The sequence below is a fragment of the Apaloderma vittatum genome, unplaced genomic scaffold (assembly GCF_000703405.1).
Source record: "Apaloderma vittatum isolate BGI_N311 unplaced genomic scaffold, ASM70340v1 scaffold20550, whole genome shotgun sequence".
Lineage (NCBI taxonomy): Eukaryota > Metazoa > Chordata > Aves > Trogoniformes > Trogonidae > Apaloderma > Apaloderma vittatum.
In genome coordinates, this window is record NW_009695316.1 from 19,240 (window position 1) to 41,557 (window position 22,318).

General features: G+C 38.7%; 1 protein-coding gene across 1 annotated transcript in view; it reads left to right on the top strand.

Annotated features, from left to right (window-relative positions):
- DENND5A (DENN/MADD domain containing 5A) overlaps positions 1 to 22,318 on the top strand; it is a 50,827-nt gene that overhangs the window by 17,389 nt on the left and 11,120 nt on the right. Inside the window, exons 6-15 of the mRNA XM_009870981.1 lie at positions 793 to 980; positions 7,745 to 8,062; positions 8,522 to 8,524; positions 10,155 to 10,370; positions 11,224 to 11,458; positions 11,932 to 12,082; positions 12,737 to 12,830; positions 16,126 to 16,257; positions 17,867 to 18,019; positions 20,971 to 21,055. Coding sequence (XP_009869283.1) covers positions 793 to 980; positions 7,745 to 8,062; positions 8,522 to 8,524; positions 10,155 to 10,370; positions 11,224 to 11,458; positions 11,932 to 12,082; positions 12,737 to 12,830; positions 16,126 to 16,257; positions 17,867 to 18,019; positions 20,971 to 21,055 — 1,575 coding nt within the window. The remainder of the gene's footprint in view (positions 1 to 792; positions 981 to 7,744; positions 8,063 to 8,521; positions 8,525 to 10,154; positions 10,371 to 11,223; positions 11,459 to 11,931; positions 12,083 to 12,736; positions 12,831 to 16,125; positions 16,258 to 17,866; positions 18,020 to 20,970; positions 21,056 to 22,318) is intronic.

Genomic DNA, 22,318 nt, shown 5'->3' on the forward strand with positions numbered 1-22,318 from the left:
CCTAGGGAGGGGGTTGAGTCGCCATCCCTGGATGTGTTCAAGTGTCGTTTAGATGTGGTGTTGGGTGATACAGTTTAGGGGTGAACTTGTAGTGTAGGGTCAACGGTTGGGCTCGATGATCCCAAGGGCCTTTGCCAACCTGAAGTGTTCTGTGATTCTATGATCTTTAGGTATGCCTGTTGCAGAGGTGTGTTTAGTGCTGCTGCTATATTCTAGAATGAGATGAGTTGGTTTTAGGTTGAATGGAGGCTCTGGTCATGCATTGCGAAGGATAAACAAAGTTGATCCTTTTCTATGCAGTTATTTCAGTCACACTGTTGGGTTGGCTACTATGCAACATGCTTTATAGACATTTAAACACTCTTTTAAAAAATGTTTGTCTGAGAGATACCAGATGCCTTGGGTTTCATCCAAGGCTTCCATAGAAAACTGTAAGCACAGAGAAAAGAAATTATTTCCGATATGTTTCCTAGCCAATTACAGTACTGCTTCCATACTCAAACTGATGTTGCTGGTAACCCTGGTATAGGTAGCAGAAGATGACTTAGTGCATGCTAAGGCTCAATTTGCTCATTTCCATGTGACTTGTAGAATGACCTACTTTGCCTTGAGCTCTTTGTTGTTTCAGCCAAATGTGCTTGGATATACAGGTCTGGGTTTCATTAAGATGCCGCTCAGCTAGTACTGGGTTTTGTGGTTTCCGCTTTAAAGCAAGCTCTCATTACTTTGACCTAAACACATTTACTTAGAAATGTTTGTGAAATAAATATTTTTTTTCTTGATCTTTTTCAGATTATCAGAGGCTGATGACTGTGGCAGAGACCATCACAGCACTAATGTTTCCATTTCAGTGGCAGCATGTGTATGTTCCTATTCTTCCAGCATCCCTCCTTCATTTTCTGGATGCTCCTGTCCCTTACCTCATGGGCTTGCACTCTAATGGGCTGGATGACAGGTCTAAGCTGGAACTTCCTCAAGAGGTGAGAAGAGCTTGTCTCAACTTATTAAATATTGTCTCTGACTATAAGGGAAGTGAGAAATGAGCCAAATCACTAGTGCTAACTGTAACAGCTGATCTTGCTGGCTCTGGTTTGGGATAGTTCTATATTATTTGGAGATGCTGAAGAAATAGATATATAATCCCTATTTCACATGAACTGTGATTTTACAGATATTGAATTGGGCTACAGACAGAATGTTTTTGTGCTGCAAAACAGCCCTGTAGTGCTAGGAAATGCAAGAAAGTGCAGTGTGAATTCACCAGCTATGTCCAAAAGGCCATACAGCAGCTTCTGAGCGGTGCTGAGTGAGCAAAGCTGGGCTGGATTCAGCACTGTGCTGGTTCCTGGCTGCACAGGGTTGGGCTGGGTTTCCTTGCACTGTATTTCTGAGGTGGGGTTGGCTTACGTGGACCCAGCCAGTCAGATGTGTGCACCAAACTGATTTCAAAATTTTTTTCTATAATGCATGCTTCAGTCTGCAGCAATACGTCAGCGTATACATGAGCAAACTGGTGCTAGTTGGGATATTGCTCATAAAGTCCTCTGTGTAGTGAGGCTCTGTTATCACCAGCCACTGTATAAAGGAGAAGCAAACTTTCTGTTAAAGGTTCTGCAACTCATATGTGGGGATGGGACTACATTCAAACTGCTTGGAGGCTGTTTTTGTTGACTTTATCCCACTGTTCACTTCACAAATATCCGCTATAGGGACATACCAAGAGCGTTTAAGAGCTGATTGTGAGGATCAGGAGAGCGAGAGTGGCTGAGCAGTATGTGGGGTAGCAAAGGAATTATGTGAGGGGCCAGTAACCACCCGTGGGAAGTGTGTCAGGTGGCCAGTGTCTGGCCGGCTCGTGAGGCAGTTACATCAGTCATTTGAATGACTTCTGTCTTCGAGCACCATTGAGTGGTTTATTTGCTTTCGTGTATAGAAAATGCCGAGTGTTAATGGTGTGGTCTGGCTGTTGGGAAGAAGCTGGACAGCTCTGTCAGGTCGCCCTGTGGGAAGGGAGTGGAAAGACAAGTGGTGGAACTGCACAGCTCTGGCCCCTGCTGGACTCTGCTTACTTGTAGGTGTAACCTCGCAGGAAAGGGACTGGGCAAACCAGGGGAAACATCCTGTTTATAGGCACTAGTGGGGGTCTCTAATCTTTGCCATTTTCTCTGGTTGTCTCTTCTTCTGTTTACATGACTGGGAAAGCAGAAACGTGGCAGGCGGAGGATTTTGTGATGGTGTTTTTTATTTTCACTATCAGGCGGTGCTTAACATAGCTTGATGCAAAAAAAATTCTTAAAAAAAACTGGGCGAAATTAAAGACAAGATATTTTTGTGAACCTCCAGTCTGGTCACCATGCCAACATTGCTCTTTTTCTCAAATCCATATGCTGATAGTTTTCATTTGTTTTTCCTGGAAAGTTCAAGGGAAAATTTTTCTTCAAACTGTGTTACTTTTTTTCTATGAAAACTCAAGTATTTAATATCTTGATTCCTTTCTTCTCTGCCTCTTTTTTATTTTCTTTTTTTGCACTGGCATAATTAAAAACAGAATAGTGTATGTTCTTGCCATGAAAACAATCTATTGCTTTGGATTACTGTATTTTTTACTAAATTTTACTTGTGTTGGCAGGCCTAATAAATATGGGTAGTATGCTTTTTAGCATGTTAATATTTACCGTGGATGTTTTCATTGTTATAACAAGCTTCTGAAAGGCTGTCCTCCTTTTGTAAAGAATTTCCTCATTTTAAAATCACTGTAATACTTCCAACTGAATAAAGCTATTTTAATTTCAAATAGGTATTTCAATTATTTAAAAGGTAAATGATTTTGAAGAGCTTTATCAGCTTACTTTGGAAGTTTAAAGTAAAGTAGTTGATCTATTTTTAGATGTTAAAAATGAAATTAAATTAGTACTAAAAATAATCTGGCAGCTCAGTTTACTTTTTTTTTCCCCCAAATAGCTTTTTATGAAGGTGGAGGAGTAGGTTTTTGATAGTTATCTCACAGTCAGTCAGACTTGTCTGGGAAGGCCGAGAAGGGAGGAGCCTGGACTGAGATAGCAGCAGCAGTGTGATGGAGTGTGCTGCAGGACTTAAATTTGTCCTTCTGGTGCTTCAGTGCTTTCTTATTCAAAGAGTGAGGTCTTAAAGCCTGATGTGTATGACTTAGACTAAGAAGTCCCCTTAGCAGTCACTGGGGAGTTGAGGTTTCTTGTGAACTGTTGAATTCCTCAAAAATAAAAATAAACAAAATAAACAAATCCAACCCAAACAAACAACCCCCCCCAAACCTATTGTTGCAACAAGAAGTAAATGAACCATTTTAAAATGTTAAGAAGAATTCTAAGCGCATGCTACTCTCACTGGATTAACCTGTTGGCCAGTATTAGTATTTCTGATATTAATTGTTTAATCTGTCAGATTTAATGTATTTGGAATGGCAGATTACAAGTTCATCTCAAAACTACTTTGCTTTATGATTAGGCTTTCAGATACTCTTTACTTAAAGAGCCAGAGAAGCTCAACACTGAATTCCTGATGTAGAAATTGTCAAGGAATATGCATAAAACTTGTCGCTGTACAACAGTAGAAGAGGACATATGGATTCCGTAATTTCTACTTCTATAAAGACAAATTTATCACTAGAAAATAGGCCATTAATATTTAACATTGCTTATCTCTAAAGTTTTGAATGTATATGATCCTTTATGAAATCATTAGGATTATACAAGGAACTGAATTTCCAAGTCCTGCCTCTAGGCTCTTGACTTATAAATATCGTATCAGAATTTTTCTCACTTAATACAAAAGGTATATAAGCAGTTTTAATTTACTTTGAATTCTGAAAAAAAATATCTTTTCATTTCTTGAAACGCATAAACTACATCTCTGCTGTTAATCTATTTACATAGATGCATGGGACAGCTACTGTTAAAGAAAGCAGTATCTAATTTAGGCAAGGGCCAAAGAAGTGAACTTTGACAGAAAATCTGGTTAGTGCTTCTCAGTTGAAAGGTGTTGTGGAATAATATAATATTGTTATCTAGCATAGCACGGATGCTGCAGTGTCACTGTAGACTTCTTGATTGTGGTTTTATAATAAAGTTTTAAAAAGACTAATTTGTCTTGCTCAAAGTGTTTTAGGCTAATATATGTGAAAACACTATCTGTCCTAACTCAGTCAAGTCTAGTTTAAGTCTTGCACATGCATGCTGTAAGGCTTGCTTTGGTTTGCTTGTGACAATCTCCCGTATTTTGGTCCCATCTGGTGATTTAAGGGAGTGATTTGCCGTGGGAGCATAGAAACCCAACTGTATCCTAGAAGTTGATGTTTTGTCAGATACTGATTAAAATCTTCATAAAAATCACTGCATTAGTACAAAATCCAAATTTAAGCTTATCCCTTGGACACGTCAGAACACTGATGTGTGATGTCTCTCTGATGGACAGCTCGTTGAAGCTCACTAGTGACTGCAAAATGTGACTCTGTGGCCCAGTAAAATTGTAGAAAAGACTTGATACTTAGTATGGGATTAAATTTCTTGTGCACGTCTGTGATGAAGTGCACTGAAAGTTAAGCTTGTTTTCATATGTTTTGCTGCTTGGCTGAAGGCTGTTTCTGTGTGCATGAGTGTCCATGTTGTTTCACCAATAACTGCATGAGAGGCTTGCAAGGAACCCGGGAGGGGAGCGGCTGGGCAGGAGCATGGGAGAAGTAGTGCTAGAATAAGGTGCTGCAGAAATCAAAGGGGAAGCAGCTATTACAGGGAATATAGCTGCTTCAGATATTACTGGCAAAAATGTGGTCTGTTTATCAGTAAGATAGATCAAAAAAGTGATTAAACTAGCTTGCTTGCAGATCACCAACCCAGCAAATACTAAAGTAAGATTGTTTTTTTGATATGTCTTTGAATTTCCTTTTAATAAACTTTTGCAATGCTACAATGATATTTTTAACAAGGAAGTTAATCTGGGCCATTTCATGCTACTGGATTTGCTTGTGTGTCTTGCCATTCTGTAATGCAGGAGAACAGTGGAAACTGAAATTATTGTGAGTGAAAAGAAGCACCTCTGAGTCTTCCAGAACTGACTAAATGAAACAGAAGTAATGTCTCATTTAAAAAGCATGGTTTTAATGAAGTGTTCCCAAGAGTCTTGGGCAATAACTTTTTCTTTTAGAAAAGTTGAAAGATTTAAAGGATGAAATCCAGTTCTCTGCTAACATAAGACAGTTATATATTCTCAGTATTTTTGTTTCAACCACTAACAAGTTGTTATTCAATGCTAAATATTAACAAATCCTGGGGATTTTTATCTTTGAATGTTGTTTTAGAAGATAAAGTTCTCTTGAAAAGCCTTTTTTCCTCTTGATGCCAATATGTTTAGACCATACTGACCAAGATCATTATTTTGAAAGATAATCACTGCATCGTATGCATCATCAGGCTGTCTGCTGGTGTAGTAGATCCTTGATAATATTGCAAATCTATCGACAGACTTCAGTTCTATATATTCCTGTGCTTCAGTGTTGAACAGCCACTTGAGGAGTTAAATTCATGTTCCTGAAAACTGCTCCTGCAGGTTGTTCTCAGTCACAAATTTGGGGTTGGCATGAAGATCAGTAGTGCTGAGAAAAAAATGCCAAAGGTCCCTGTTTGCTTACAGGAGTGGCACAGGAGCATTCTTCAGATTTTAGGACCACTGTGAAGACACTTTCCACAAGCCAGCCCTGTGTGTATAAATTTGCACATCTGTGTTTTCTGTGTGTTAAGTGGGTGGTTATTTGCAAGGATAGGACCTAATGCACAAAGGTGTTACATGCTGTATAAATGCTACAGGTGATTGGAGTTTAGTTTTTCAGTCCTGTATTCAAGCAGAAGCTCTAACTCAGAGCCATGCTTCAATCTGACTCCCTAGGAGGGGATGTGAAAACCTCTGTGTGACCTGGACTTTGAGCAACTGGGCTGCCCAGAGCATTGAAGTAGTGGTGATTGTGCTGTCGGAACTGACTGTTGTAAATTGCTGTAGGCATCTATTTACATACCATGTAATTATGTATTAATGTTTAAAATAAAGCATATTTTCTCTTCAGGATGTCAATGGGGTGGAGAGCTTACTTATTAGTGAATGTTAGTTGCTCCTTAGACATCTTTTTGTCAGACCCTAAATCATTTCCTTCTGTGTTTTTGAACAGAGCTGAAAGGAAGGATATGGGCTTGATGCAGGCTTTGCTAGATCTGCGTGTGGGTTTGGCCCTTATTGTTCTTGAGGTCAAACTAAAGAATTGCAATTGTCCTCTGGCACTGGAATTGATGGGTGTAGTTCAAACCCCACTGAGCCAATGGCACGTTGTGCCGGTGACCTCAGGGGACCAGGCTTTGGCATCAGATGCGGAAACATTCTTACTTGCGTCTGCGTTTCTACGGTTTGTGAGAGTTTCACCTGGACACGTTGTTATTTGTGATGATAAAACTTTACGGGAATGACGAATTTTTAAATTAGGATGCAAACCCCTTGTTCCTGAGTGTAATGTCTAGGAAGAGTATTTTATAGAGTGATGACATGTGTCCTCTCTTGTAACAATCTGCTATTAAAGTGGTGTGTTCTTTCAACTCTTTCTTTCCTATTCGGTTGTGAGAGTGCTTCCTTCTGTCCTTCTGCACTTACTGAATCATAAGAAATCACTGGACCTCTCTTAGCTCTAGTGATATGTATTTTTGCTGCAAAGCTATAGTGAGACCTGGGTTCAGGTGTGCCTCCTAGAATAATGTACTGAAGCTAGGTTGAAGAAAGTACCCCATAATCTGGGTGAAGAGGAGGCTGCACAGAAAAGTGACAGTCCACATTAGTTCTGCAGTGAAGACAACCTGAAATGCTGCTACAGAAAATGAAAGTTGCTTTTGTATACTTAACTTTCAAGCAGATTTCACACATGAATGGAGTTCTTGCTGTGATGTGTGTAATTATGTAATGTCATGAAACTATTTGATACAAATTTTGCAGTGCGGAAGCCAAAAGGGGAACCACCTGCACACCAAATACCTGGTGAGATAAATCCTTGAAAGATGCGTAGCCTTTTTTTGATGATGCTGTGAAAGCCACATAGGTGGTTTTTCTTTCTTTCTTTCCCTCCTCCTGCCTTGGTCTTTTTTGATGGTAAAGGACATAGAGATTGGAACAAGAAAACAAAACTGAACCTAGTTTGGTTAATTTTTTCCCTTGGTAGCAAACTTCTGAACTTGTTCAAAGAGTGGCCTTACTTCTCAAGTTGCTCTACAAAAATGAGAAGAAAACTTTATTGCAGCTTCTGCAACATCAAAACTCCTTTTAGAATGCAATTTGCCAAATCTCTTAGAGTGGACTGATAATCCGAGCAACAGACAGTCACATGCTTACATATGCATGTGTAGAAAATATCCTGTAGTTAAAATCTATCTGTATATATATCAAAAAAAATTACACATCTGTACTTAATATATGCTTTTTTTTTTGTACCTGGTAAACAGTTTTAAAATGAGTTTTCTTTTGGAGTTACCTCCTTGAAAGACCTGGAAATGTAACCCTTGTGCTACTTTCTTCAAAGCCAACCAACTGGTTCGGTTATAGTTGGGGCAAGTCCATTTTACAAGATAACCGTGCAAGTGTACTTGTTTTTTGTGCGTGTTAAAAGTTTCAAAGATTAATAAAATGTGACCCTTGTGCTTAGTGAATTTGTAATGGTATCCTGTTCTAAATTAAATTCCAGGCTAACCTGTGTTTTGTGGATGTAGACAACCATTTCATCGAGCTGCCAGAAGACTTACCCCAGTTCCCAAATAAACTTGAGTTCATTCAGGAAATTTCAGAGATTCTAATGGCTTTTGGAATTCCACCCGAGGGAAACCTTCACTGCAGTGAAAGTGCCTCCAAGATGAAGAGCCTCAGAGCATGTGACCTGGTTTCTGATAAAAGAAATGGCAACATAGCAGGATCACCTTTGAATTCCTATGAGCTGCTGAAGGAAAATGAGACTATTGCAAGACTTCAAGCACTTGTAAAAAGAACAGGTGTGAGTCTGGAAAAGGTAAGCTATGAAATTATCTGCACTCTCTGTGGAGCTGCAGTTGCAAGTGATGTGAAGTCACTGTCCAAAGACTGACTGTCTTCACTAGAAAGAACTTTCTGTATTACATGCTCACAAACTTTATGAAAAACTCTAGAGACAAGGGCAAGCTTGGGGGAGAGAGGGAGTGAGGTTTAACCTTACAGCATTTAGGAAAAACTTCGGCTATCCTCCAAGTGTTTCGTTGCCAAAGTAATGTATTTAAAAATACACCGTGCCTTGTTCGTGATTTTAAGATTTATTTTGAATTTGCACCACTTTCTTAAGATTTACATGGCTAAAACTGCCGTTAGAATCTAATCTTGGTTTCTATAGGAATCTTGTGTGTAGTTTTGCTTGGATATAATATGCTTGCCATAGGGATGCTGTGATGCTTTTTTCTGGTTGATGTTATAAAGTGCTTTGGTGTCTGATTCCCAGCAAGTGAATATGCACAGCTCCTGGTGACCCTGGCTGAATTTGTTTTTTCTGGGTGATCAGAATTGGGGAAAAAAGGTATTATCCAAACTACCTCTGTGGGTTTTTTTGAGCCTTTGTGGAAATTAGATTTTTCTCAGCAAATGCTTTGTTTCTTGTATGTTAATATTACCTTGACCACTTCTTCATTGCTGAGTATGATTCCTACCCCTGTGACTGTGACTTGGGCTACAGGTGGGGCCAGGCAGAGATAGAAACAGGCTGGGGAACAGCACTGCTGTGTGGGGAGGGAGCTGCAGGGGGTCATAGGAAGCAGCATTTGGTTACAAGACAGTAGAAGATGCTCAAATGAGCTGTGTTCCTCTTCTCAGGTTTTTCTATTGCCTTGTTTTCTTCTTGTTCAGGGGAAAATTGGTAAGCTTTTGTTCTTTTGCTGAATGGATTGGGTAAAGACAGAAAAAGTACAAGTCTTTAATTTCTTGTAAGTTTTTGCATGTTCAAGCCTTATCTACTCCACACTCGCTTCCACAGAAGTTAAAGTGGTGTTTTACTAGCCTTTTGGTGATGATAGGAATGTATAGGCTATAACTGTCAAAATTTTCTCAAATGTGTAAATAAAAACCTGCTTAACATACAGTTAAAGAGGAACGTATAGATGCCAAGTGCTACCTATGACATGCAGTTAGAAGAAACAGCTGAAGAGCAGAGCTCTCTCTAGCAGAGAGTGTGGCTGTGGGTGGTATTTATAGTTGGCCTCGGACTGCTCTAACTAAGGTCCTCTAAGAAGCATGGACAGCTGCAGCAACTGCATCATTGTGCAGATGTTGTAAGCTCTAGATGTTGTGTCTAATTATATGTGGTGGTGCCTCTTATAATAATTAGCAGAGGCAGGGGTAGCAGATGTGCGTTCGAACTAGTGCATGAGTGCTTGTGGCTTTGATTTTTATTTTCCTGGATAGCTCAGTTCCTGTATAATATGGATTGAATATCTGGATCTCACATTGCTGTTTTCATGAATCTTAGACCACATGTTGACAGAAAATGCATTTTATTTCATTAAAGATTACTCTGGCCTGTATAGTGATGAATTGTGCATTATGCTGCTAAGGACTTAGGTTACAGGAAATTGGCTACTAGACATACAAAGCTTCTTTCCACCGTGCAGTTCTTTTTCTGGAAGCTGGTATGTGTCAAATTGTAACAGTTCTAATCCCGAGCTTGCATTGCACCAGACAGAAATATGTATTTCTCTAATGTGCAGGACTAGTGAAAACCCTAAAAGTCCCATGCAGGTGATTAAAGTGTAAAATAAAGTAAATTAAGTATATGGCATACATGGGTGTGTATATGGTTGTTATCTATCCTTTTCTAATCTAAACCATATCTATTACAACCAGTGCTGAAGTAGACTATAGTTAAGTTCTGTAGAAAGGTTTTTTTCAGAATTTTTTTGATGTTGCTGTTTTATTCCAGTGGTGAAACTGCAAGTATATATATATTTTTTTTTTGTTGGAAAGTTGACTAGAAGAGTAGCAGCTGAATGGCAGATTATATACCTAGATTATATACTTTGTATACCTGGAATACCTGACACAGCAAAAATACTAGTTTTTTGTGTGTTCCCTTACTTTCTCAGCTGGAAGTGCGAGAGGAGACCAGTAGCAAAAAGGATCTTAAAATTCAGTGCGATGAAGAAGAATTCAAGATTTACCAGCTGAACATTCAAATCCGTGAAGTTTTTGCCAACCGCTTTACACAGATGTTTGCGGATTATGAAGTATTCGTCATTCAGCCCAGTCAGGACAAGGAATCTTGGTTTACAAACAGGGAACAGATGCAAAACTTTGATAAAGTAAGTTGTAATAAGAAGACATGTGAAAAGTAAAAACAGGATTCCAACCTAAGACACTGTTTATTGGGCCCCAAAATGGAAAACAGCACTGTCAAAATTGTAATTTTTTTTCCCCTAAGTTTCAGTGTTCCCCAAAAAAGTCACATCTTGTCTATTATGTGGAAATATATATACATGTGCACACTTAAAGATACTCTCTTTCTACAGTAGAAAAAGAGCTTAGAAAGCCTTACATTATGGCTGACCTCTACATTAAGGTTAACTATTACTAGTGAAAATGGTTATTTATTTTTTAACCGGAGGAGTTGCTGAATATGTTCGTGAATAAAACTATGACCCCACATAACAGTTTTGTATGTGGGTACCAACGTATTCATAGCTCTTTTCTAGGGAAACACAAGACCCAGTTCTTCGAATTTTGATACTGTCATCTTTGCTGGAGATCAGATATTTGTCAGCAGAACAGTTCACATGGGTGAAGATTATGTTGCGGCACTGCCTGCTGAAGTGCTAATCTGATTCGCATCAAATCGTATGAAAAGATTCTCCCCAACTTAATAAGCTTTGAGCCCAGCCAGAAGTATTTAACATCCACACCTGCAGTACTGTTGTTGTGGTTTGCTGAGATTCTGTTTTCACTAAGGAAATGCTAGTATCACAGTGATGGCCATGAAATTGAAGATTTCACATAGACTGTCTGTTTTGGAGATCGAGTTGTCTGCAATAAAACTTGGCCTTAAGTGGCACCAAATCATTCTAATACATCCTTAATTAAAAGAATTGATAGTTTTGGTGGATGTATCTCTAGAGCCATGCAAACTCTCAAACACTCTTATCTCTTCTTCTCTGTTAGGCATCTTTCTTGTCGGACCAGCCTGAACCTTATTTGCCTTTCCTCTCGAGATTTCTGGAGACCCAAATGTTTGCATCTTTTATTGACAATAAGATTATGTGCCATGATGAAGATGATAAAGACCCTGTTTTGAGAGTATTTGATTCTAGGGTGGATAAAATTAGGCTGCTAAACGTTAGGACACCGACTCTGCGCACATCTATGTATCAAAAGTGCACAACCATTGATGAGGCTGGTAAGAGTAATAAGCCACTTTCTTGACAATTAAAAAAATACAATCAGTGTTGTTTTGTTGTAGACATCAGGTTAAAGTTAAGTTACAATTCGTGCTCTGAAACATAAAAAAACCACAAAACCAAACCTACCAAAAAAAGCTGAGGTGTAAAGCTTAAGTGGGGAACTAACGATGTGTTAGATAGGAAACTGAGATGTGAGATGAAATTAATGTAAAGTTTAGTTTTACTCATCTGTTTTCCTGCATGATTTTTGCCTGTGAAAGTGTTTGAGTTTACAGAGATAAATATTTTTCTCCTTTTGGTGGCAGTTCTTCGATGTTTAATACACTTGTACTAGTGTGCCTGTTGGCGTCAGTAAGAAACTTCCACCTCCTCTCTGAAATTTGACGTCTGCTTTGAGTTGAGGATGTGTGGTTATAGATACAAGTCTGATTAAGACACCTGTAAAAAATTAACTGTCGTCTTCTTTCAGAGAAATCTATTGAATTACGGCTAGCAAAAATAGATCACACTGCAGTCCACCCACACCTGCTGGACATGAAAATCGGACAAGGGAAATACGAGCTTGGTTTTTTTCCCAGGCTTCAGTCTGATGTTTTATCCACTGGACCAGCAAGCAACAAGTGAGTAAGCTGAGACAACAGGTGCTGATTCTTGGCAAGATTGATAGAATGGTACTAAAGCAGAGGTACTAGAAAGCAAATTCAGTATAATTTTTCTTTTTTTCAAAGTGAGAACAAATCAGATAAGGTGGGTGGGTTTTGTGTGATATTCTGGGTTATTTGGGTTTTTTTTATGACATCACTTGCTTTTTGCTTTTTTTGTTTTAAAATCTGGACTCTAAGAAGAAAATTCACTTTAGAAAGCCCTATTGTTTGAGGTTATAGTTGATGGACTTTGAGTTACTTATAATTACTCTTGATATAAAAGCAGATATTACTGGATCTCAGTTAAGAGGTAGCAAATATTTTAGATTATTTTCTTACAAAAACTTTGAAAGAAGAGGGAAAAGGTGTGAATTGTAACTGAATGTCATAAAAGAATGGAAAGCAAAACACAAAGTGAGTATATGTGATCTCATTTCCTGAAATCCTTTGGTTGCCCAATGTTGGATTCTTCTACAGAGATTCTTTGTGTGTATTTGCAGCTGCACTTTGTCTGATGTAATTGATGTCAGTATGTTCAATATGTAATAAGATAGAAACTTCTTATTTCCCCTGTTGCCACTGCTTTCTCCCGACTTTTGACATTTGCTTAAAAATATCCTCTCTCTGTAGATGGACAAAGAGAAATGCTCCTGCACAGTGGAGGCGGAAGGACAGACAGAAACAACACACAGAGCACCTGCGTCTTGACAATGATCAGAGAGAGGTGAAAATTGTTCAACTATAGAAATCTGATTTTTAATTTTTTTTTCCCTGAATAACACTCTGTAACCTTTATGAAATGTCTAGACAGTTACTTGTGGTCCATTTCTACTCTGCTTATGTGTATTTTATACAAATGAAGCTTCTGGTCCATAGCTGACCAAAAATACTTAGTTTGCTTATTCTAAAAGTTATGCTTTACCCACTCTAAGGACAAAATTATTTCATCACATTTACAGGGTGATTCCTAAAAAATGTCATCATGTGCTTTAGTGTTTAAAAAAAAAAGGGGGGGGGTAGGGGGAAGGAGGGAATTGGTCTTAAAGGGTTTTAGCCACCTGTTTCATGTCTCTAAATAACTTAGTCATTCTGTGCTTTTTTTGTACATTTGGTGGAGGAAAGATAGCCACCTCCAGAGAGTGATTAGTTTCAAAAGGCAATGCTTCCGTTTTTAGGATCGAGTTATCTGTTTCAAGGTGGAAGTGTGAACCCACCCATACTATCAGGTTTGTGACTGTTTTTACACAGCACAGTCTGATTCTCATTTACCCGCCTTCTGAACTGATAAATTCTCCCACCTGTGCTTCTACAACTGACACAGTCATTCTTTGGGATGAAGGGATTTTGAAAGATCTGGATGATGTGAACTAATTAGACTATCGTGTCTGATTTAAATGATACAGATTGCAAACTGTTACCGGATATTGATTTATGGGTAATTCCAAGAATAATATGTTTTAAAATACCAGAATTCATTCTTTTTGTTTAGGAACCCCAAAGCTTGTTTAACTGTATGTTGTTCATGGAAGACAATATTCTCTTTCTTTGCTAAATATGTTTAGAAAAGCATCACTGAAATTTTGAAGTCGTCTTGTGTCTGTTAGGATAGTGTATTCAAAATTAGGTATCTTTGTCCAGTTCATTCTTTTATGGTAGCAATGAGTTTAATTGCCTTTCCAGTGTATTCATTCCCAGAATTTTCTCATTAGTTTCTTAAGGTTTTGTTGTAGTAATGTCATCTATGTCATCCATAACCATGTAATGGAAGAAATTTTCTATAATAAAAGTACCTACAAGTAGTTTCTGGCTCTGACACGTTCTCATGCATTTCAGGACAGCGGTAATGGGCACAAACTTGAATGTAGGAAGTTTGGTCTAAAAATGAGGAGGAACTTCTTTGCTTTGAGAGTGGCAGAGCACTGGAACAGGCTGCCCAAGGAGGTGGTGGAGTCTCTGTCTCTGGAGACATTCAAAACCCGCCTCGATGCCACCCTGTGCAATCTGCTCTAGGTTAACCTACTCTGGCAGGGAGGTTGGACTAGATATCTCCAGAGGTCCCTTCCAACCCCTAACGTTCTGTGATTTTGTGCTAACTCGAAAATACTTTTTACTTAGAAATAGAAGTGAAGAATAGTTGATTTGTGATGTCACCATTGCTTTTAACAGTTATATGTTTAGCACATAGAAACTTCTGAGATATCAATTAGGTAATTACAAAGACAAAAATCTACCTCCTAGTCTCTTTTTTTTGTTTGTTTTTGTTTTTAACTGACTCTTCACAAGTTGGTTATCCTATAAGAGTTATTCTGTCACACGAGACAAACAATTTTAGAAGAATAAAAATAGCAAATACATGCCAAGATGAGAGTACCAAGCTCCAAGTTAATATGTGCTGGTGTTTTAGGGTTTTATGCTGTGCTTTTTTGATTACATAATGCTGTTTGAACATTGATCCTCTCTCCCAGGTGAACCAGACTTTGCTATTAAGTTTGAAAGAGCGGGGAGGGACCCCTTCTGAGAAGTGAACACTGAGGATCAGGCTGAGCAGGAGGCAGTGGTTTCAAAATACAGTGTTGTGAGTTTTAGATGAATTGAAGCTTTGAGGCAGTAAACAAAAAATCTGTGGAATTGAAACTTGGGGTCTTTTAACTTTCAAATATTTGTGCCCGGTGGAGGGCAGAGTTTACAGCAATCTGATGACTGAACACCATCTCTTCTTTTGTTCCTTTCAGATTCATTACTTACAAATTTATTTTTATGTTGAATACTTGGAAGTGTTCTGCATTGTATTATGTCTTCACTCTCTTCCTTTTCTGTTTTGCATGCTTGCTTTTGTTACTTCTCGTGTATTTACCACTTTCACTTTGCTGCTTGGCTTTTTGCTACCAACTTGTCCTGCCAGCACCTGGACTTTTCCATGTCAGAGCTTCAGTTGCAGTTATGTTTAGACTGGGACCAGCATGATTGGCCCTTCACACCCTCTATAAAATCTGTGTCAGAGCGTTATCTGGTATGTCCAATACACAATATGTCTGTAATCGTAGTTCTGGATAAAGATGCATAATTAAATGTATGTATCATAGCTCTTTAGTGCGAGGCTGGTGGAGAAGATGTGGTTTTCCCTCTTTGCAAAGTTCGTATTATGTTTGACAAATCTGTCTATTCACTCACTTTTCGTTTGGTCATTATTTCAGTGTAAGCTAGAGAAGTTATCTATTAATCTGAAATACGTACTAATGCTGAGTATTCTGTCAGTCCCTGTACAGGACTTTTGCTTTACCACTTATTCACAGTTATCAGTGCCCCAACCAGTCTGTGGTCACCTGGCTTTCAAAACATTTGTCATATTGTTCTTGTCTCCGAGATGAAAACAATGGCAACTCCTTGATGGCAGTAACAGGAGCCAAAAGCTCTTTCAGGTAGCGAGTTCAGGGGATGATCTTGCTCAGAAATGAAGGTGGCTCACAGCAAAGAGCTGTTAGTAGCATTTTGTAGCTGCTTCCTGGAAGACTGGGAGCATGGGTAAGAAACAGGAGATCTGCAGGAACAGAGGGCACAGCGCAGATCTCAGATGTTGTCAAGCTCTTGGCAATGTTTTCACACAGTCCCCATGTAGACCAGTTTGCTGTTTGAATAGTCTTGGTCTAGGTAATTATTACAAACTTTCATTTTAGAGGAAAAAATAACAAGAAATTTTCCAATGGTGGAGGGAGTGATTGAATCTCTATGCATCTAAATATCCTTGGCAGTTTGTATTGTGTTTTATTGTTCGCTAGTGTGTGTTGTAATACTAGATAAATAACGTAAATGGGGATTTGACCTTCAGTGAAATAGTACCTTAAGTGTCTCAGCCCAGTATAATACTGGATATAAAAAGGGGCCTTTTCTGAAAGAGGATGTGATCTTTTCCTCCTCATTGCAAAGAGTTGGGTTATAAAGACAACTTTACCCTTTCCTCTTGGCAAAGTAGTCTCACTTGCATTTGTATCTCTGTTTGTCAATTTTCTACCCCAATACAGAAGTATATCCAAGAGGCCAGGAATCTAGGCAGTACTATTCGACAGCCCAAATTGTCTAACCTCTCGCCATCGGTAATTGCACAAACAAACTGGAAATTTGTAGAAGGCTTGTTGAAAGAATGCCGAAATAAGGTAACACAGAATAATTCTGTTCTCTTGCATCTCATATCCGTCCTTTATGGACCATTTTGTGACCAATATGTTTGAACTCTGCTCTTACACTATCTATTTCTGCTTTATCCCTGTAAAGGTTTTTGCATAGTGTCTTGTATAAAGGTTTTTTTGCATGGTATGAGGAATTCATGAAGAGATAACATATTTAGAAATTCTGCAAGGAGTGGAAACTTTATCAAGCTAGAGATTTCTGCTAGAGAATGTGAAATGATAGAGATTGAATATTCTGATGGGTCTTTATCATCCTGCTGCCCATATCTATTATAGCATGTTTCAGTTATCACTAATGGGATATACTATTCCACCAAGAGTGAATATTCTAAAAGAGGAGGTTGTAGTGAAAATACAGGAGCTTTTCTCATAACTTAAGCAAGTGGCTTAACAAAATTCTGATGTGTAAGTTTTCAAGTACTTAACAAAAAATTTGGCCTTAGTTTGTAGATATGCTTCACCAGTATATATTTGACAATATATTCATCTGAATTAAATGTTACTGCTTATACTAACACAGTAAAGAGAATAGTTATCAAATAGACACATTCTTCCCTTAAGTCAGTGGAGGTGATACTGCAATTTTGTACAACTTTGTAAATTTGTGTTTAGTATGTGCATCTACTTCTGATTTGACTTGAGTTTTCTGTATGTATGAAATGTCTGCATAATTCCCCTCATGTAATAGAGGGATACGATGGTGAAAATCCTTGAAGATAGGCTTGACTCTTTCACTGTGGGAATGCGCGTCTAGAGAATGTAGTGAGCCTGCTGTTAGCAGAGAGAGAAGTTAACCAGGGAAGGTGAGGAGAAGGTTCATGCCAACTTGGAGTTCTTCATCTCAGCTAAGACTGTGCATAGGAGTATTACTTAATGGAGAGGTACTCTAAAATAGCAACAAGGATGAAAAAATATGTAAGAAATGAGCAGAAGTGGTTCCCTAGTCATTTTTACGTCCCTGGTTGCTGTATGATTAATATATTGTGACTGGGAGCCTGTACTTCGAGAGTTAATGAGAGTTTTGTTGACCAGTATGAAATTGGGCACGATTTGGGAGAGTGCGACTCACTGGGGAAGCTCAAGAGTTGCACTCCAGATGGGTTTGGTTTAAATGCAAACACGCTTCTGGCTGAACAGGGTCTCTCAGAAGTGATGTCTATTTCTGCAGTGTGGAAGACCTCATGCAGGTTCACCTCCCCTGGGAGAATGTGAACGTAGCTCCCAGTCAGCGCTCACCAGCCTTCAGAAACACCCAGGACTGGTGTCGCAGGGCCTTGCTCCACAGCCTCTGGCTTGTCAGTGTGTGGCCTGCTGTTCACTGTGGAGGATTATGTGCCTGTTGGCAGGCTCCTGTTAGAAAGATCGAAGAGGCTGTAAAGTGATCAATACTGGTGCTGCCGTGGCTTGGAAAACCAGGGGCAAAGCAGCTTGCACTGGCTTCAGAAACAGTGCATGCACCCAGTTATTCTGCCAGATCTGCTATCGTGTGCTTCCTTGTTAGTTCTTGAAAAAGCATAAGTGATTCTGGAAGTTCCTGTGGAATGAATTAACTCTCTTTTGCCTTTTCCTTTCTGAGACCAAGAGGATGTTGGTTGAAAAAATGGGTCGAGAAGCTGTGGAGCTAGGTCATGGTGAAGTGAATATCACAGGTGTAGAAGAGAATACCCTGATAGCCAGTCTGTGTGACCTCTTAGAAAGGATATGGAGCCACGGTCTGCAAGTCAAACAGGTGAGGAATGAATATTCCTGTATGCTGCGGAGCGCACTTTCCTAAAGTCATGTTATGCTCTTCCTCTGTGTGCTTTGAGAGGTTGTCTTTTGTGTGTGTAGATGTGTTAAAATACTTGTTTGTGTGTCCTCAGTCTTTTTTTGTGGCAGTTACTGCCCCCCATCTTTCTCTAGGTTTTGTTCTGGGATATATACAAGTGCACACATAGACATGCTCCACAGATGACTTTTTGGAAGACTTTCTTGCCATTTAACCTGATGTGTTTGGTTTGGTTTGTGGGTTTTGGTGTTTTTTTTTTAAAGGATAGTAAATAAGGATATTTCTGTGTTCTTAATTCTTTTGTTAATGAAGTTGTCTAGGCTATAAGGCAGTGTATGCTAAAGGTTCTGTCAATGGGATATGGTTGGGGAATTTGTTTTCATAAAGAATAATTTAGTTTTTAAGAGTAAACCGCTTGTTAGTTTTGTGCTTCCTGAATGGTCTAGGGATAGTTAAGTGATGTTTACAAGATCACTATTTAGAGGTGGTGTTTTTTGTATGGAGTTAATGATTATTTGCACTGCTTTTCTGTTTGGAGTCAATTGTGGGACTAAGGTGGAGTTTGGAAGGCCTTTATCCTTTACTCCTCCTCTGTACAAGGGAATAGCACAGACAGTGAGGACTATGACTTTTTTTTTGTTTTTAAAAGAATATTTGGATTAAATGTACGTAATCCAGACAACTGTAATTCAGTATCTCTGTTCCCAGCTTCCAAGCACCAGTGTTCTCCTTCAAACTACATGCAATTCTTTATGTGAAGATTTATCATGTGATTCTCTCCCTTCCCTCTTGTATATCACTTAGGATAGAAGCTGTTCTGCTTTCATCTTAGAAGACAGAGCATCAGTATACTCTGCTCCAACTCAGATTTGGGCCTTTCAGACCACCAGACGGCCAACCGTACATAAGGTCAATGCTTTGGATTGATTGCAGATGTTGGCAAACAGAGCTGAATGGTGGAATAAATAGAGTGGTGGAGTATAATAGAGGCCTGATGGAGGAAGTGCAGTGCATCTCATATTGTGATCCATAGTCTAAAAAAAACCAACCACACAACAACAAAAAAAGAAACCCACACCATCAGTTCTCTGTGTGCTCTGGCCTTTATTAAATATGCAACAGCCTGCTGTTTTATACCTTGATTTTTTTAATTTTTTTCAGTAATGAGCCAAGGAAGACTCTTCTTTCTCAGTTGGCCATCGTAATAAGGATGACTTTCCTTCCACCAGTCCTTGCTTTTACCTCTTCCCTGCTGACTTGAGCCCTGGTAGTCCTGCTTAGCTGCCTACTGATTCTTCCACTTGTAAAGTGAATCCACACCTTCCTTTGCCCAGAGCGATGCAGGAGAGCTGTCAGATACAGGGTCTAATGACTGAAGCAGTCTGAGCAGACCTTGCCCATTCTTTGTCCTACTGCTTCCCATAGGCTGTCTTCCCTTCCCTTATAGATACAACTTGCATCATCCTCGCTGTTCGGTGAACTTAAAGGAGAGTAACGTGATGGTGAAGGAAGTGGGCAGATATATACTGCATGAATTCTCCCATTCATCGTGATTATGACGTCTCTTTGCTGCAGGATCCTTTGGTTGCTGCTTTACGTGATCTGTTGCAGTTCTCCTTGCCATGGCAGCCAGTTGCTGAGCACTAGAGTGTGCGTGCATGTGTGTGTTTATTGAGAGAAATGGCATTTTGGATGTAACTGTTCTCTGGTTGATATTTTTCATGCTTTCTTTTTATTTTTTTGTGAGACTTGCAGTTACGGCTTTCTGTGTTGGCTCTGTCAGGTACACATATGAGGTGTTGATTGGATTTTTTACATCTTCACCATTGAAAGTGTATTTTTAATAGATTTCTTTGAACGTAGATGTTACAGACTCTCTAGGCTTTATCTAGGCACAAAGTTGTAATTAAAAAAGTTGTAAATAAAAATACGGCTTTGTAACATGACTACTTTTCTCAAGTGCAGAATTGCTAAATCTTTACTGGGATTTCAAGTTAATATAATAATTTAGGAAGATCATAAGTAATGCTGATTAATTTTCTGTGTGAATAATTTCAGTTCATGTTCTGGAGAGCCCCTGTTCAATTACTGCAGCCTTTCTGTGGCTTTGTAAGCTTTTGGTTTATCAGGCAGAGAATTTTAGGATGAATCCAAGAATCTTTAGTTTGCCAGCAAAAGATTTCCTCACGCTCTTCTTTAAGCTACCGGAGGTTTAAGAAAGCAGCATAATGAGCAAGGTCCACCTTTTAACATCATTTGATGGATTTATCTTTGCCTAAATACTATAACCCAAATTTTAACCTGTATGTTGGTTTTATCATGTGTAGAGCTGGAGTTTTCTTGCTTTCACTGTCCTGCTTATATTTTGGGTTCTTACTGTGTTTGTGATTAGTTAAGTTGTTTGGCTGATGATACTGAGGGGAATCTTCTGAGGTTCTAAAACGTGACAGCGTGCATCTGTAGCCCGGAATTATTCTGAAGTGAACAGAAGCACAAGGCTTGATCTGGGCTATAAGGTGGTTTGCTCAGGCTGGCTCTGTATCTTTTGTCATTTCACTGCTGCAGAAACAGGGAGGGAGAAACACATAGTCCCGCCTCAGACTTAGAAAAGATAAAGTTGCTGTATTTAAATGTTCTCTTGTCCTGTTGATGAACTATGAGGAATGAAGTTCAACTGACTTTTTCCTGTTACCAGAATCATTAGATCCCGGTAGTTTGACTCTTGCTTTTCTTTCTCAACCTCTTTACAGCTCCAACCTGTGTCTCATTGCTGGTTTTTACCAATGACTTTATAGGGAGAAACATATTTAAAGCAAGTTTTTATTATGTCTGATACTTTCAATGACAATTTAAACTTTCTTTTTAAATTCAGCTGATAGTGATTATTTTAACTACTTTTTTTTTAATTTTAGGGAAAGTCTGCTTTGTGGTCTCATCTATTACACTACCTAGAAAACAGACAAAGAAAAACTACATCAGGCAGCTTCAGTACCTCGGGTAAGATTAACTTCTGCTGAAAGATGGTGATAAAAAACTATGACTATTAATGCTACCTGCAGATTTCCACCATGCAGAGATTGTTTCCTTGGGAATATCCTGAATGTAACTGAGCCAAATATTCTATCTGCTACAAAATCGATATGGATCTGGTGTATTGTTTCAATGTATTTTGTGAAAAATAAAGTTGTTTGGATTGAACCTACTTGTCTGGGCCTGGCATCTAACTACTACTGAAGTCAGATACCAGAAATACCTGATGCTTCACGGACAGGCTTTAAAATAGATTTCTCTGATATAGAACACAGAATCACTACATGACTGGCAAAGCGTATTGTGTTGTGGCTGGGGATGAAAAACTAGCATATGCATATAAAATTGTACTGTACATCCTGAAGTTTTTACATTCTGTCTTGAAAACTAACTGAAGAGTAGGCTTATTGTTAAAAAAATATTTAAAAAATACAAAAAACACCCCAAAAGTGTTTTAATTTTTATTTTATCAAGTGTTGAAGTAAAAGTAATACTGCACACAAGATCCAATGGTGATCTTTTTCTCAGGTAATTAATGTAATTTTTGAACACTACTTCTTATGTCCAGTGGGGGCAGAGAGTATAACTTTGGGGAGAACATTGAGTTTGGGAGAGGTGGTAGGTGCCTTTTTCTGTTGTTTTTTTTTTAAAGTTGCTGTAAGCAAAGAGCTGAGCATTACTAACATGCCCATATTCTGTAAGCAATCAAAACCAGAAATTTGGGAAGTATTAAGGGCCTTCTGAATGCCACTTGGTGGTTTTGCATGTCAGGCTGGAGTTACAGTCATGTATTTGCATTCTACCTTGGGAGTGTATTTAATATACAACCTGATTTTAGAGTTGAATTTCAAAGATGAGAGTAATAAAATTGCTTAAACCCCACAAAATGTGCTATTTTAAAAAGTAGTGGTGTTGCAAGAATATGCAAAGTGATAGATTAGTTAAGCATATAATGTGTGGTCTACTGAGTAAAAGATTTTGAACACTGTTTTCTGTTGTCAACTGTACCAGTCAGTTTTACTATGTAGAAAGAAAACAGGATAGTCTTTAGAAAATAATACTTGATTAGTATATGTTTTAAGCCATTTGATGTCATACCAATTTCAGCTGAATCTGAGCTCATTAACGTGTTAATGCTCACTGTGTGCTGATCTGCATAACTATCTGTGTAGCGAATTACATTTTCATGTCATTTGAAGTGGAAATATGCCACAATATCTTCACAAAGCA